Source organism: Tachyglossus aculeatus, chromosome 11 (assembly GCF_015852505.1).
Source record: "Tachyglossus aculeatus isolate mTacAcu1 chromosome 11, mTacAcu1.pri, whole genome shotgun sequence".
Taxonomy (NCBI): Eukaryota; Metazoa; Chordata; class Mammalia; order Monotremata; family Tachyglossidae; genus Tachyglossus; species Tachyglossus aculeatus.
This window is the reverse complement of record NC_052076.1, coordinates 5259354-5277204: the sequence shown is the minus strand read 5'-3', so window position 1 is coordinate 5277204 and position 17851 is coordinate 5259354. Positions and strand designations below refer to the sequence as shown.

Here is a 17851-nt window from a genome sequence, read left to right as displayed (position 1 = left end):
GGATGATGAGCTGCAGCTCTCCGGGGAGTCAACCTCGTCCAGACGGCCCACTCCTCCAGGGATCCATAATGTCAGGATTGGCCCTTGCGGACCCGACCAGCGGTTCAGTTCATCACCCGGCCAGGGGTTCTAGTTCACAGATCCGGCCACTGGTTCCAGTTTGCGGCTTGGCCAGTGATTCCAGTTTGCGGACGTGGCCAGTGGTTCCAGTTCCCGCCCGATCCCGGTCAGGGTCTCTGCATCGGAAGCCAAACCCGCCTCCCGGTTTGCCGGACGGGTCACGGGGCTTCATGAGAAATGAGTTTGGTTGCAAAATCCCCACGTTAAGCCAGCGGCCCATGTTCTCGGGGTGGGCGGGAGCTTGCATAATCTGTCTCCACAAGACAGTTTCGGTTCTTCAGGAACCCCACCCGCCCCCCCCAAACGGACTTGATGCCCTCGGGGGATGGCCGGAGGGTCTTGAGGACCCTGGGACCGGGCCAAGCCAGGGACGATGGGTGCTTGGGATTTGAGGGATGGGCAACCAGACGGAGTTGGAGCAGAAGCTGCTTGGCCATGCTGGGGGTTGGCCCCGTGAAAAGACCGGCCCCTCTCTCCCCCACCCAATTTTCCTCCAGTACCTACCCTCTCCCCAGCTCTGAGCTGAGGCCTCGCAGTCCTTTGTTAACATCGGCCATGAGGCATCACTGGCTGGCTCTGCCGCATGTCTGCTGTGTGACCTTGGGCAAGTCACTTAACTTCTCTGAGCCTCAGTTACCTCATCTATAAAATGGGGATTAAGACTGTGAGCCCCATATGGGACAACCTGATCACCTTGTATCCCCCCCCAGTGCTTAGAACAGTGCTTTGTACATAGTAAGCACTTAATAAATGCCATTATTATTATTATTATTATCATCACTGCATTGCCCTTGCACTTGGATTTGCTCCCTTTATTCACTCCTTCCTCACCCCTGCAGCACACATCCATAACCTCTTCATTTGTATTAATGTCTGTCTTCCCCTCTAGATTGTAAACTCATCACGGGCAGGAAACATGTCTACCAACTTTGTTATATTGTACTCTCCCAAGTACTTAGTACAGTGCTCTGCACACAGGAAGTGCTCAGTAAATACCATTGATTGATTTGCCAGATTCAAAAAGTAAGGCTGACTTTCACGGAGAAGCATCTTCGCCTAATGTAAAGAGGTCTGGCTTGGAAATCAGAGGACTTTTTTTGATGGCATTTATTAAGCACTTACTATGTGCAAAGCACTGTTCTGAGCGCTGGTTCTCATCCCAATTCTGCTACTTGTCTGTTGTGTGATCTTGAGGAAGCTGCTTCAGTTCTTTGTGCCTCAGTTCCCTCATCTGCAAAATGAGGACTCAAAACCTCTTCTCCCTTTGATTTAGACTGTGAGCCCCATGGGGGACCTGATTATCCCGCATTTAGTACAATGCATGGCACATAGTAAGTGCTTAACAAATACCATTGTTATTATTATCAATAGGCAGCGTGGCTTAGTGGATGGAGCACGAGCTTGGGAGTCAGGAGGACCTGCCATATGTCTGCTGGGTGACCTTGTGCGAGTCACTTAACTTCTCTTTGCCTCAGTTACCTCACCTGTAAGATGGGGATAAGAACGTGATCCCCCTTTGGGACGGGGATTTTGTCCAACCTGATTAACTCCTATCATCCCCAGTGCTTAGAACAGTGTTTGGCACATAGTAAGCGCTTAACAGGCATTATTATTATTATTATTATCATTATTATTATTACCACCAGGCTGGGGACAGAACAGCTGGAAACTGGATCACCCTGCGTCCAACTGGGCAAATGACCATCCAAGCCAAACATTAAACTTCTGGGATATATAACTTGGCATTACTCCTCGACTCCTCTCTCATTCAACCCAAATATTCAATCCATCACTAAATGCTGTCGATTCCATTTCCACAACACGCTGAAATCCATCCTTTCTTCTGCATCAAAACTGGTACCACATTATTCCAATCACTTATCCTACCCCGCCTTGATTACTTTATCATCCTTCTTGTTGACCTCCATGCCTCCTGTCTCTTCCCACTCCAGTCTGCTGCCCGGATCATTTTTCTACAAAAACATTCAGCCGTATTTCCCTACTCCTCAAGAAATGCCAGTGGTTGCCCATCTACCTCCACATCAAACAAAAACTGCTTGGTCCCCTCTTACCTCACCTCACTACTCTCCTACTACGACCAGCCCACACTTTGCTCCTCTAGTGCTAACTTTCTCTCTGTGCCTCAAACTCTTCTCTGTCGCCGTTGACCTCTCGCCCACATCCTCCTTCTGGCCTGGAATATCCTCCCTCCTCAAATCCAGCAGAAATTCCTCTCTTCCCCTTCAAAGCCTTATTGAAGGCACATCACCTCCAAGAGGCTTTCCCTGATTTAGCCCTTTCCTCTTCTCCCTCTCCCTTTTGTGTCACCCTGACTTGCTAACTTTATTCATCCCCCCCTCAGTCCCACAGCACTTATAATAATAATAATTGCATTTATTAAGCACTTACTATGTGCAAAGCACTGTTCTAAGCGCTGGGAAGGGTACAAGATGATCAGGTTGTCCCACGGGGGGGGCTCACAGTCTTAATCCCCATTTTACAGATGAGGTAACTGAGGCACAGAGAAGTGAAGTGACTTGCACAGTCACACAGCTGACAATTGGTGGAATCGGGATTTGAACTCAAAGCCCATGCTCTTTCCACTGACCACGCTTCTTCCCTGTAGAATACATATATCTGTAACTTATATTAATGTCTGTCTTCCCCTCTACACTGTGAGCTCCTTGTGGGTGGGGAATGTGTCGGTTTATTGTTGAATTGTACTCTCCCAAGTACTTAGTGTGGTGCTCTGCACACAGTAAGCACTCAAGAAATACGATTGAATGAATGAATGAATGACTTGGGGGCCGAGATATGGGGACGGATGATCTGAGGCAAAGGTTTGCGTTCGGCTTCAGGTCAGAGGACAGCAGCCTGAAGTCTTGCTCAAGGGACTTCAGACTTGGAAATATCAATCCTTCCGGCAGCGCCAAGCTGGCCGTCTTTCTGGGAGCTGCGTCTGGAGGAGACCATGGACTTTCCCAGACAGATTAGGGAAATAACTTTAAAAATTGGCCTGAAACAACTGCCCCGAAGCAGCGTCTTGTTAACTGTGGGTACAGCGTCACACTCTGAGGAGAATTTTGGAGCCCAAGCCAGAGAGCGGAAATTCGGTTTTCTCCACCGACGGGCGGATTTATTTTTAAATTACATACTTCTAAGAAGAGATTGGGGAAAAACTGCGTTCCAAGCTTTTCGGCTGGAACCTCTCTTCCTTTCTCCCTCTCCCCTCCCTCCGCTGCCCCGGTCCGCGCCCCAGCCGGCTTGGGAAAATACAGTGTGATTCGCTTGCCTGTGCTGGGGAGAAGATGTTGTTTTAAAAACTTTTTGGAGGAAAATCATGAAACTTCAAGGGTTTTAACTGCCCTCCTACCTCCCTCAGAACCAAGGGGTAGCCTGCTTACTGTATCTTAACCGTGGGGCTGTGATTTGGGAGAGAGAGGAGCTGCAGTAATTTTTTCTTAATGATATTTGTCGAGCGCTTACTATGTGTCAAATACTGTTCTTAGCGCGGGGGTAGGTGCAAGTTAATTTTGCCAGACACAGTCCCTCTCCCGCATGGGGCTCACAATCTAAGCAGGAGGAAGAACAGGTATTTAATCCCCATTTTACCGTTGAGGAAACGGAGGCAGAGAGAGGTGAAGTGACTTACTCAAGGTCACCTGGCAGGCAATTGGCAGAGCCAGGATTGGAGCCCAGGTCCTTTGATTCCCAGGCCCGTGTTCTTTCCACTAAGATAGTCTGCATCTCTACTGTGGTATTTGTTCAAGGCTTACTATGTGCTAAGCGCTGGGATGAGTACAGTAATAATAATAATAATAATCACATTTATTAAGCGCTTACTATGGGCAAACACTGTTCTAAGTGCTGGGGAGATTACAAGGTGATCAGATTGTCCCACTGGGGGGCTCACAGTCTTCATCCCCATTTTACAGATGAGGGAACTGAGGCCCAGAGAAGTTAAGTGACTTGCCCAAAGTCACACAGCTAACAATTGGCGGAACTGGGATTTGAACCCATGACCTCTGATTCTAGAGCCGTGATCTTTCCAATGAGCCACGCTGCTTCTCATTAGAGAATTAGATCAATTAGATCTACTGTACAGTTAGAATTAGATCAATTAGATCTACTGTACAATTAGATCAGATGCAGACCTTGTCCCACATGGGATTCCCAAGTCTAACGGGGATGGAGAGCAGGTATTTCATCCCCATTTTACAGATGAGGAAACTGAGGCACCCAGAGAAGAAGTGATTTGCCCAAGGTCATGCAGCAAGCAGATGAGAAGCAGTGTGGCCTAATGGAAGGAGCCACGGGTTTGGGAGTCAGAGGACCTGTCTTCTAATCCAAACTCCACCACTTGTTCCCTGGGTGACCTTGGGCAATTCACTTCACTTCTCTGTGCCTCAGTTACCTCATCTGAAGTGGGGATTAAGACGGTGAACTTGGGAACAGGGACTGGGCCCAACCCAGTCATCCTGTATCTACCCTAGTGCTTAATTCGGTTCTTGGCACATAATAAGTGCTTAACAAATACAAAAAAAGGCAGGTGGCAACCCAGGTCCTCTGACGCCCAGGTTCGTGCGCTTTCCAATGGGACATGCCACTTCAGCATGGAATAATTTGGGTTTTATGGAACCCCCCACCCCCCCCTTCTCCTCCATCCCCCTAGGATCCTGCCTACAAGCCTCGGGGCCCCCGATGATTTTACCCTTCTCCCCGCTCTTCTCTCTCACAGCAGGAACGGATCTCCTACACACCCCCGGCCAGCCCGGTGCCAAACTTCCCGTCCTCGTCTCCGCTCCACATCCCGGGGCCCCGCCCGCTCAGGATGGAGGAAGACTCAATCAGGCTGCCAGCACACCTCCGTGAGTGTCCGCGGCCGCTCCGGGAGACTGTTGGCGGGAAAACTCTGAGGAAATGTGTCCCATTTCTTTTTCTAGTGGTGTTTGTTAAGCGCTTACTATGTTCCAGGTACTGTACTAAGTGCTGGAGTAGATACGAGCTGATTGGGTTGGACACAGGGCTCACAGTTGTAATTTAGCCTCATTTTACAGATGAGGTAACTGTGGCACAGAGAAGGGAAGTGGCTTGTTCAGGGTTACACAGCAGACAAGTGTCAGAGCCAGGATTAGAACCAAGGTCCTTCTGACCCTTGGGCGTCCCTCCCGTTGTCCCGGAAAGCCCCGGGGCACCGACAGCTTGGCCGGGATGGTCTCAGAGTCCAGGCCTACTCCAGCTCTGGGCTGCTTCCTGCTTGGTTTTCCCGGGCTTTCTGCTTCCTTCCTCCTCCATTCCACTTTGCCCTTTCGCCCTGCTCCAGTGCCTCATCTCTCCAGCCTTTGGGTCTCCTTGGGACTACCTCCTGTATGTCTCTCTGCGTGACATCCTCTGTATTTGTTTCTGCCCCTCTTTGGGTCTCTCTGAGACTCCATCTTTGTGTGTGTCTCTTTCTTTCTGGGTCCGTCTGGGACTTCTCTGTGTGTGTCTGTGTGTGACATCCTCTGTGTCCGTCCCTCTCTTTCTGGGTCTCTCTGAGACTCCCTCAGTGTGTCCTTTTCTGTGTTTCTCCGTTTATCTCCGTGTCTCTGTCTCGTTGTTTCTCTGGGTCTCTCTGTTTCACTGTGACTCTGTGACTCTCTGTTTCTTCCCAGTCTCTGCCTCTCTCTTCCCATCACCTTCTCATCCCTGCTCTGTTTTAATTTTCCGCAGACTTCTGATCCGCCGTCGCCTCTCTGGCTCTGGCCTGGGTAGTGCCGGGCACATCTGGTGGTCTGCCCAGTGCCACCGCCCCCATCCTTTCTGGGCCGGTTGGAGTGGTTAAGGTGGCAGGATTGTCAGCCTTTCCTCATTGCCAGCATCCTCTCCTCCCCCAGAGTGGGTTCCCCCAATGGTGGGGCTGGGGTGGGGGGAATACCTCAGGCCCAGGGCTTCCAAAGACAGGAGAAGCCTCTCTGAACCTCAGTGTCCTCAGCTCTAAAATGGGGACCTGTGTGGGTCAGATGGGGACTGTGTCTGATCTGAAAACAGTAAATGGATCTGTGTTGAGCACAGAGTAAGCATTTAATAAATGTGAGCCCCAAGTGGGACAAGTAGTGTGTCCAACCTGACAACCCCAGTGCACAGTGAATGCTTAACAAATACCATTATGTAAAAGGGCTTTCCAGATTAATCCCATTCAGCTCCAAGCACTCCAATCCTCCTAATATCCAGTTAGCTTTTGCGCCTCTGTAATGGATATGTTTATGTGTTTGTCTTTGGAGGACTTAGGTTTCTTTTATGTGTTTACAAGCTGCCTCCCACGTGTGTTTTACATTTCCTTTTCTGTGTGTGCCTATCCTGTCTGCCTTATCAGTTTCTCCTCAAGGGCAGGGACTTGAATCTTTCTCTTTCCTCATAATTCTCCAGAAAGCAATAGGGCATGAGGGGGCAGAATTCTTCCTTCCTTCTTCTTCCTTCTTCCTTCTTTCTTCTTCTCCTCCTCCTCCTCCCTGTCCCACATGCGGCTCACAGCCTTAATCCCCATTTTACAGATGAAATAGCAGAGGCCATGAGAAGTGAAATGACTTGCCCAAGGTCGTACAGCAGACGAGTGGTGGACCTCGGATTAGAACCCAGGTCCCGCTGACTCCCAAGTCTGCGCTTATCCACTAGGCCACCCTGCTTCTCTTCTAATTGACTTCCCTTTTCTTTAAGATCAAAAGGGTTTAGGGGCTAGTCATGAATTTTCTCTCCTTTCTTCTCTCCCTTCTGCTTTCTTCTTCACCTTTTCTCATCCTCCTTCACTCGCTGGACTGGAAGCTTCTTGAGGGCATGGATCACATCTGCTGACCATTGTACTCTCCCAAGTGGTTAGTATAGGGCTCTAAAAATAATGATAATTGTGATATTTATGTGCTTAGACTGCGAGCCCCATGCGGGACAGGGACTGTGTCTCGTATAATTAACTTGCAGCTACTCTAGAGCTTTAAATGGTATTTGACATATAATAAGTGTCGAACAAATACTTGTTCAACACTGGGGAAGCAGCGTGGCTCAGTGGAAAGAGCCCGGGCTTTGGAGTCAGAGATCATAGGTTCAAATCCCAGCTCCGCCGCTTGTCAGCTGTGTGACTTTGCGCAGGTCACTTCACTTCTCTGTGCCTCAGTTACCTCATCTGTAAAATGGGGATGAAGACTGTGAGCTCCACGTGGGACAACCTGATCACCTTGTAACCTTCCCAGCACTTTGAACAGTGCTTTGCACATAGTAAGCGCTTAATAAATGCCATTATTATTATTATTATTATTATGTGCTTAGACTGTGAGCCCCATGCGGGACAGGGGCTGTGTCTCATAATTAACTTGCAACTACCCTAGAGCTTTAAACGGCATTTGACATATAATAAGTGTTGAACAAATACCATAAAAAAGCGCCTACTATGTGCTTAGCGTGGGGTAGATATGAGGTAATCAGCTCTAAGGCAGACCCTGTTTCTCTTGGGTTTTTCACAATCCCCTTAAGCATTTATCCCACCCTCAGCCCCTTCCCACTAATGTACGTATTCTTAAACTTTGCCATTTCCCCACTGTGTCCACCAACTTTCCTGTACTGAGCTTTCCCAAGCACTTAATACAGTCACTGCACACAAGTAGGTATTCAGTAAATACCACTGATTGATTCGTGGGTATTTAGTCACTATTTTAAGGATGGAGAAAGTGAGGCACAGAGCAGTCAAGGGTCTTTCCCAAGGCCACCCAGGAGGCAAGTGGCAGATCTCAGATTAGACCCCAGGCCCTCTGGCTCCCAGCTCTTTCCCCTGGGCAAATGATAACAGTATAGGTTATTGACAGCTTGTGTTAATTTTGTGATCATTCAGCCTGGTCCCTGTCAGGAAATTCAGGAGTTTAGGTTGGAACCTCCCCTCATTTCAGCAACCCTGGGGCGTCTGGCTGGTCTGGAGTCCCCGGAGACTAAAAGTGTTCAGGCTTTTTTTTTTTTCCAGTGGTATTTGTTAAGCACTTACTATGTGCCAGGCACTGTATTGAGCTTAGAACAGTGCTCTGCACATAGTAAGCGCTTAACAAATGCCATTATTATTATTATTATTATTATTATTAAGCACTGTGGTAATAATAATAATAATAATGATGGTATTTGTAAAGCGCTTACTATGTGCAAAGTACTGTTCCAAGCACTGGGGGGATACAAGGTGATCAGGTTGTCCCACGTGGGGCTCACAGTCTTAGTCCCCATTGTACAGATGAGGGAACTGAGGCACAGAGAAGTGAAGTGACTTGCCCAAAGTCACACAGCTGACAATTTGCGGATCCAGGATTTGAACCCATGACCTCTGGCTCCCAAGCCCGGGCTCTTTCCACTGAGTCACGCGTAGATTCAAGCTAATCACGTTGGACACAGTCCCTGTCCCACATGGGGCTCATAGTTGTAATTTAGCCCCATTTTGCAGATGAGGTAACTGTGGCACAGAGAAATGAAGTGGTTTGCCTAAGGGCACACAGCAGACAAATGGCGGAACCCGGATTCGAATCCAGGTCCTCTGACATGCAGGCCTGTGCTCTTCCCACTAGGCCACGGTGCATTCCCACTTCTCAAGGGCTCTGGAATCGTGCTGTTTGTTAAAGACTTACTTTGTTCTACGTGCTGGGGTGGATACAGATGGGACGCAGTCCCTGTCGCATGCGGGACTCACCGCCTGCCCATGTGGTCACTTTCAGGTGTTCTCAAGCAAAATCTCTTCTTGTCTTAAGGAATTAAAATCCTTAAATTAAAATTAAATTTAAATTTAAAATTTAAATTGAATTTTTTAAATTTAAAAAATTAAAAGCCAAGTTTGACCTCCTCTGACCTCTGACTGGCTAAGTTTCAGGACTTCCCGATTTCCCCAAGGCCCTCCCTTAAAGACATACACTCCAGTGGGCGTTGTCACGTCTGAGAATCTGTGTGGCTGCCGGGTTAGCATGTCTGGGTGAATGCGTGTCAGTTGGGTCAGCGTGTCTGTGTGCCTTTGTGTCAGCGTGTCTGCCTGGTAAGCGTGTCTCCGTGTCTGCCGGGTCTGTACGCCGGGTCGGCGAAGTGCGTCTGCCGGGTCCGCCGTGCCAACATGCGTGTGTCTACATGTCTGCCAGGAGCGTCAGTCTGTGGGCCTGCCTGCCAGGTCAGGATGTGTATGTGTGAGTGTGTGTCCGCGTGGCCGCTGCGTGGGTGTATCTGTGTCTTCCTGTCCGCGTGTCTTCTAAGTCAGCGTGTCTGCGCATCTGCCAGGCCAGCAGGTTGGCACGTCTGCATCCGCTGCAGGCTCCTCTAGACTAGACTGTGAGCCCACTGTTGGGTGGGGACCGTCTCTATATGTTGCCAACTTGGACTTCCCAAGCGCTTAGTACAGTGCTGTGCACACAGTAAGCGCTCAATACATACGATTGATTGATTGATTGATTCTCCCTTGCTGGGCAGGGCCTGGCTGGGCCAGCTCTGCCTTGGTTTCCACCCCAAATTCTGCCCCGGGTCGGGCAGCAGGGGCGAGGGGCTTTCAGTCCTTCCATCTGGAGCTGCTCCGACCTACTGAGTGAGCACCCCCAGCCCCGAGCCACCCTGGACCCTGAGCCGCCACCCTTTCGGCCGTCCGCTGATGGCAGAGCTGCCCGTACTGGAGCCCACACCGCTGCTTCTCTTCATTGAACCCACTCTTTTAGACTGTGAACCCACTATTGGGTAGGGACTGTCTCTATATGTTGCCAACTTGTACTTCCCAAGCGCTTAGTACAGTGCTCTGCACACAGTAAGCACTCAATAAATACAATTGATGATGATTCATTCATTCAGTTGTATTTATTGAGCGCCTACTGTGTGCAGAGCACTGTCCTAAGCGCTTTGGAAGTCCGCTTGTCAACTGTGTGACTTTGGGCAAGTCACTTAACTTCTCTGGGCCTCAGTTACCTCATCTGTAAAAGGAGGATTAAGACTGTGAGCCCCCCGTGGGACAACCTGGTCACCTTGTAACCTCCCCAGCGCTTAGAACAGCGCTTGGCACATAGTAAGCGCTTAATAAGTAAGCGTAGAGACGGCCCCTACCCTACAGCAGGCTCACAGTCTAGAAGGGGGAGACAGACAACAAAACGAAACGTATTAATAAAATAAATAGAATATGTACAAATAAAATAGAGTAATAAATATGTGCAAACATATATGCAGGTGCTATGGGGAGGGGAAGGAGGTAAGGCGGGGGGATGGGGAGAGAGAGAGGAAGGGAAGGCCTCCTGGAGGAGGTGAGCTCTCAGTAGGGCTTTGCACATAGTAAGCGCTTAATAAATGCCATTGTTAGGATTATTATTATTCAAACCTGACTCCCAAGCTCGAGGTCTAGCCACTGAGGCACTCTGCTTCTCTGTTGGCAGCTGGGCAGGGCCTCCCCTCAGGCCTTCCTCCCGCCCCGGGGAAGGTGCCCGGCCGGCTGAGAGGAGGGCCCGCGCCCCCCCAAAGTGGGGGTGAGGAGGGGTGGGTGGAGGCTCCATTTGGTCGCTCCCACGAAAGCGATGAAGAGTGCGACCCTCAGGCCCACTTCGGCCCCCAGGGTGGCGGCCGCCTCCATGGAGCCCCGAGTGCTTCTGCTGGTCTCTCCTCCTGGGATCCCCCCACACAGGGAGCGTCCACTACTGTGGTTGTGTTTCAGCTCCATCTGGGGCTTTGGAGCTACTGCCCACGCCTCTGGCTCAGGGCTCTGTATCTATTGTATCTATCTCTGTATCTAGAGAAGCAGCGTGGCTCAGTGGAAAGAGCACTGGCTTTGGAGTCAGAGGTCATGGGTTCGTATCCCGACTCTGCCACATGTCTGCTGTGTGATCTTGGGCAAGTCACTTAACTTCTCTGGGCCTCAGTTACCTCATCTGTAAAATGGGGATTAAGACTGTGAGCCCCACGTGGGACAACCTGATCACCCTGTATCCTCCCCAGCGCTTAGAACAGTGCTTTGCACATAGTAAGCGCTTAATAAATGCCAATTATTATTATTATTATTATTATTGCCCTCTGCCCGGAGCTCTGCAGCTTTAGAGAAGCAGCGCGGCTCAGTGGAAAGAGCCTGGGCTTTGGAGTCGGAGGTCATGGGTTCAAATCCCAGCTCCGCCACTTGTCAGCTGTGTGACTTTGGGCAAGTCACTTCTCTGGGCCTCAGTTACCTCATCTGGATAATGGGGATTAAGACTGTGAGCCCCCTGTGGGACAACCTGATCACTTTGTAACCTCCCCAGCGCTTAGAAGAGTGCTTTGCACATAGTCAAGCACTTAATAAATGCCATTATTATGATCAGAGTTCTCTTTGAGAAGCAGCGTGGCTCAGTGGAAAGAGCATGGGCTTTGGAGTCAGAGGTCATGGGTTCAAATCCCGGCTACGCCAACTGTCAGTTGTGTGACTTTGGGCAAGTCACTTCACTTCTCTGGACCTGTTACCTCATCTGTAAAATGAGGATTAAGACTGTGAGGCCCCCGTGGGACCACCTGATCACCTTGTAACCTCCCCAGTGCTTAGAACAGTGCTTTGCACATAGTAAGCTCTTAATAAATACCATTATTATTATTATTGCCCCTGCCCCCTACCTGAGGCTCTGCAACTAATGATAATAATAATAATAATGGCATTTATTAAGCGCTTACTATGTGCAAAGCACTGTTCTAAGCACTGGGGAGGTTACAAGGTGATCAGGTGGTCTCACGTGGGGCTCACTGTCTTAATCCCCATTTTACTGCCCCATTCCTTCTGTTCCCTGACCTCCAGCAGTTGAAAGGTTTCCGGCTTCCCAGCCTGGCTTCAGGGCCTGGATCACTGGCCGAACAACCTCAAAGATGTCAAAACAGAATCCTTTCCCACCCCCCACCCTGCCCCCGCCGCCCCAAAACCCAGCAGCAAAGCCTCCGGAATACTTTAGAAGGAAATTTCCTTTTTGGGTTTTGGTATCTTTAAAAAGAATTTCCGGCTGGAGGCAGACAGTAATTCCTCACTCCCTGCTGCCTGATAAGGAAGCGGCTTCGATAAATGCTGCTATTTATAGGTGCCTCTTTTTTCTTCATCTTCTTCTTCTTCTTTTTCTCCTTCTTTTTATACCCAGAGGTTTAGCGAGTGGTCTTTTGCTTTGCGCCTGGCCCAGTGGTTGGAGGGCTGGAATGTTTGGGTGCTTGGGAGCATCTGGAAATGGATTAACCACCGGCGGAGCTTGGGTTGTGGGGAGGGTGGTCAGTGCTGGATGGGCAGGAAGCCACCGAGGCACAAGGGCGGTCTTGGGAGCCCCTCCTCCACTCCCCGGCTCAGCTCCCGGGTCATCTCATCTGGGCTGTGCAAGGTCTGTTGGAACAGCAGGCGTGCTTCCCGGATTCCCTTCCCCTCTCCCACCCCGTGATCCGGGCAGCTCCCCCACCTCCCCGCCCACCCAGAATCACCCACCACCATCCGGGTGGGCGGCTGTCTGGATCCCGGGGCCTGCCAGGGGTCCTGCCCCCAGCCCGCGGCTGCTCCGACCGAGAGACACAGCTGTTCCCTGGGAACGGGAGCTCCGGTGGGAGCGGGAAGTTGGAATTTCCACTTAATAATAATAATAATGGCATTTATTAAGCGCTTACACCATGTGCCAAGCACTGTTCTAAGCTCTGGGGAGATGACAAGGAGAGCAGGTTGTCCCATGGGGGGCTCACAGTCTTAATCCCCATTTTACAGATGAGGTAGCTGAGGCATAGAGAAGTGACTTGCCCAAAGTCACACAACTGACAGTTGGCGGAGCCGGGATTTGAACCCATGACTTCTGACTCCAAAGCCCGTGCTGTTTCCACTGAGCCACGCTGTTTCTCTCACTGTGCACGATGGCAGGCGGGGCCCACTGGACCTCGTTGGCCGCCACCCCTGCAACTGTCTGAGCGGGGGGCCTGAGGCAGGAGGCCTCGGGGCCCGGCCGGAGAGGAAAATGGACAGGTCAGGGCAGGTGGAACGGGGTGGGGAAAGCCTTCCGGATGACCTCTAACCTGTACAAGAACCGAACTGACTCCGTAGAATAATAATAATAATTATAGTAATAATAATTGTGGTATTTATTAAGCATTTACTATGTGCCATGCACTGTACTAAGCACGGGGGTGAATACAAGCAAATCGTGTTGGACACAGTGTGGAAGAAAAAATTTACAGAGTCTGCGTTGTGTTCAGAAAAACGTATGTCAGAGACAACTTTTATTCATTCATCCATTCAATCGTATTTATTGAGCGCTTACTGTGTGCAGAGCAGTGTACTAAGCGCTTGGGAAGTCCAAGTTGGCAACATCTAGAGACGGTCCCTACCCAACAGTGGGCTCACAGTCTAGAAGGGGGAGACAGAGAACAAAACAAAACGTATTAACAAAATAAAATAAATATGTACAAATAAAATAAATAGAGTAATAAATACATAGAAACACATATACATATATACAGGTGCTGTGGGGAGGGGAAGGAGGTAAGGCGGGGGGATGGAGAGGGTGAGGAGGGGGAGAGGAAGGAGTGGGCTCAATCTGGGAATTATTATTCATTCATTCATTCAATTGTATTTATTGAGCGCTTACTGTGTGCAGAGCAGTGTACTAAGCGCTTGGGAAGTACAAGTCGGCAACATATAGAGACGGTCCCTACCCAACAGTGGACTCACAGTCTAGAAGGGGGAGACAGACAACAAAACAAAACGTGTAGACAGGTGTCAAAATTGTCAGAACAAATAGAATTAAAGCTAGATGCACATCCGACAGTAGTAAGGAAAGGCGTTGAGCAGCGGAGATTCCCCTGCTAGTCAAGGCCAGTTCAACTTCAAGAAATACAGAGATTCTTTATAAACCATTAGTACAGCATTCATAATAATCAGAACAATAAAATAGGAGAAATACTTTAGGGTAGAAAGCAGCGATCCTTGGGACATTTCCTGTTTATTATTATTATTAGTAATAATAATAATAATAATGGCATTTATTAAGCACTTACTATGTGCAAAGCACTGTTCTAAGCGCTGGGGAGGTTACAAGGTGATCAGGTTGTTCCACAGGGGGCTCACAGTCTTCATCCCCATTTTACAGATGAGGGAACTGAGGCACAGAGAAGTGAAGTGACTGGCCCAAAGTCACACAGCTGACAATTGGCAGAGCCGGGATTTGAACCCGTGGCCTCTGACTCCAAACCCCGGGCTCTTTCCACTGAGCCACGCTGCTTTTGTTTATAGTCCTGGACCTCCTTTGATAAGGCAATAAGTAGGGCCAGGGGCTTGATTTGTTCAAGGGCATGGTTTCACCATATTGTAATGTTCTCGACTGAGATCGAGCTCGGCTACTCAATTTGAGTCAATCGTGAATCCAAATTATTGAGTCAATCATTTAGCCAAGTTATTTGAGTCAATCAAATAACTGGACTTGGCTTTTAGTAAATCAACTAACCAGGGAGTTTGGATTAATCGAACTACTGGGCTTGACGTGACTGAATCAAGTATCCAAGTCTGGAGTCAGTCAACCTATCAGGCACACCCAGAGAGGGAAAAGTCAGAGAGAAAATAGGACAAATGCAGGAATTTGACCATTGTGCTTCCACAACGATCGCTGTCCCACGTGGGGCCACGTGGGGCTCGCGGTCTTAATCCCCATTTTACAGATGAGGGAACTGAGGCACAGGGAAGTGAAGTCACTTACCCAAGGTCACTCAGCCGATGAGTGGCAGAGGCAGGATTAGAACCCAGGTCCTTGTGACTCCAGGCCTGAGCTCTCTCCACTAGGCCACGCTGCTTGGCCCCAGAATCCAGCGCTTAGAACAGTGCTTTGCACATAGTATTATTATTACTATTACTATATATAATAATAATAATAATGGCATTTATTAAGCGCTTACTATGTGCAAAGCACTGTTCTAAGCACTGGGGGGATACAAGGTGATCAGGTTGCCCCACGCGGGGCTCACAGTCAATCCCCATTTTACAGATGAGGTAACTGAGGCACAGAGAAGTTAAATGACTTGCCCAAGGTCACACAGCTGGCAATTGGCGGAGCCAGGATTTGAACCCGTGACCACTGACTCCAAAGCCCGTGCTCTTTCCTTTGAGCACCTGTATATAGTGTATATATGCTTGTACATATTTATTACTCTATTTATTTTACTTGTACACATTCTATTTATTTTATTTTGTTAATGTGTTTTGTGTTGCTGTCTGTCTCCCACTTCTAGACTGTGAGCCCGCTGTTGGGTAGGGACCGTCTCTAGATGTTGCCAGCTTATACTTCCCAAGCGCTTAGTACTGTGCTCTGCACACAGTAAGCGCTCAATAAATACGATTGAATGAATGAATGAATGAATATATATATAGTATAGTATAGTATATATACTATGTAGTATAGTATATATACTATTACTTTATTACTCTATTACTATATTTATTATTACTCTATTTTACTTGTACATATTTATTCTATTTATTTTATTCTGTTAATATGTTTTGTTTTGTTCTCTGTTTCCCCCTGCTAGACGGTGAGCCTACTGTTGGGCAGGGACCGTCTCTATATGTTGCCAACTTGTACTTCCCAAGCGCTTAGTACAGTGCTCTGCACACCGTAAGCGCTCAATAAATACGATTGAATGAATGAATGAATAGTAAGCGCTTAATAAATGCCATCAAAAAAAAAAAAAATCCTGGGGCCAGGGCGAGGAGCCCTGGGCGGGCCCAGCCCAGTTAGTCAGTCGTATTTATTGAGCGCCTTCTGTGTGTGGAGCACTGTACTAAGCCCTTGGGAGAGTTCAGTACGGCAATACGACAGACACGTTCCCTACCCACAACGAGCTTGCAGTCTAGAGGGCAGCCCAGGGCTGCCAATCGGGAGTACGTCCAGAGCCGTCCAGACAAACCAGCTCAAACTGATCTGTTATTTTTTTAAATTGTACTTAATAATAATAATAATGATAATGGCATTTATTAAGCGCTTACTGTGTGCAAAGCACTGTTGTAAGCGCTGGGGTAGATACAAGGTAATCAAGTTGTCCCACGTGGGGCTCACAGACTTAATCCCCATTTTCCAGATGAGGGAACTGAGGCCCAGAGAAGTGAAGTGTCTTGCCCACAGTCACACAGCTGACAAGTGGCGGAGCTGGGATTTGAACCCATGACCTCTGACTCCAACTCCAAAGCCCGAGCTCTTTCCACTGAGCCATGCTGCTTCTCTACTTGTGAAAGCACCTACTATGTACCAAGCACTGAGGTAATAACAAATTAATCAGATTGGACACAGTCCCTGTCATATGGGGGACTCACAATCTAAATAAAAGGAAGTAGGATTTAATCCCCATTTTACTGATGAACTAACAGGCACAGAGAAGTCTCCTTCCCCTCCCCACAGCACCTGTATATACGTTTGTACAGATTGATTACTCTATTTATTTTACTTGTACATATTTACTATTCTATTTATTTTGTTAATGATGTGCATCTAGCTTTATTTCTATTTATTCTGATGACTTGACACCTGTCCACATGTTTTGTTTTGTTGTCTGTCTCCCCCTTCTAGACTGTGAGCCCGCTGTTGGGTAGGGACCGTCTCTATATGTTGCCAACTTGTACTTCCCAAGCGCTCAGTACAGTGCTCTGCGCACAGTAAGTGTTCAATAAGTATGATTTACTATTCTATTTATTTTATTAATGATGTGCATCTAGCTCAATAAATACGATTTATTATTCTATTTATTTTATTAATGATGTGCATCTAGCTTTATTTCTATTCTGATGATGACACCTGTCCACATGTTTTGTTTTGTTGTCTGTCTCCCCCTTCTAGACTGTGAGCCCGTTGTTGCAGGGACCGTCTCTATATGTTGCCAACTTGTACTTCCCAAGCACTTAGTACGGTGCTCTGCACACAGTAAGCACTCAATAAATACGATTGAATGAATGAATGAATGTACATCTAGCTTTATTTCTATTTATTCTGATGACTTGACACCTGTCCACATGTTTTGTTGTCTGTTTCCCCGTTCTAGACTGTGAGCCCATTGTTGGGTAGCGACCATCTCTATATGTTGCCAGCTTGTACTTCCCAAGCGCTTAGTACAGTGCTCTGCACACTGTAAGCCCTCAATAAATACGATTGAATGAATGAATGAATGAATAAGTGGCTTGCCCTGGTTCACCCAGCAGCCGCATGGCTGAGCAAGGATTAGAACCCAGGTCCTCTGATTCCCAGGCCCGGCTCAGTTCTTTAGTCCTTGTTGTTTTACGATCTTGTCCGTAAAACAACGAAGCAGAGAAGGAGCGTGGCTCAGTGGAAAGAGCCTGGGCTTGGGAGTCAGAGGTCATGGGTTCTAATCCCGGCTCTGCCACTTGTCAGCTGTGTGACTTTGGGCAAGTCACTTAACTTCTCTGTGCCTCAGTTACCTCATCTGTAAAACGGGGATGAAGACTGTGAGCCCCACATGGGGCAACTTTGATTACCTTGTATCCCCCCCAGTGCTTAGAGCAGTGCTTGGCACATAGTAAGCGTTTAACAAATACCAACATTATTATTATTATTATTATTGGCCACAAAGCCTGAAAAATTATTTCACTAGTTGCAAATATTGGTGGCCCCCAATCGGTGGAAGTGGCAGGAAGAATCCTGGGCCTGAGGTAAACTTCAGGTCACTGGGCCTGGAGTTTATCACAAGTAAAAATAATTGTGCTGTCTGTTTAGCACTTGCTATGTCCTAAGCATTGGGGTAGATC

General features: G+C 48.4%; 1 protein-coding gene across 2 annotated transcripts in view; it reads left to right on the top strand.

The window, feature by feature from the left end:
- The window catches only part of ETV6 (ETS variant transcription factor 6), a 178499-nt gene that overhangs the window by 94758 nt on the left and 65890 nt on the right, over positions 1 to 17851 (top strand). For both annotated transcript variants that reach the window (XM_038753825.1, XM_038753826.1), the window contains exon 2: positions 4859 to 4988. In XM_038753825.1, coding sequence (XP_038609753.1) covers positions 4859 to 4988 — 130 coding nt within the window. The remainder of the gene's footprint in view (positions 1 to 4858; positions 4989 to 17851) is intronic.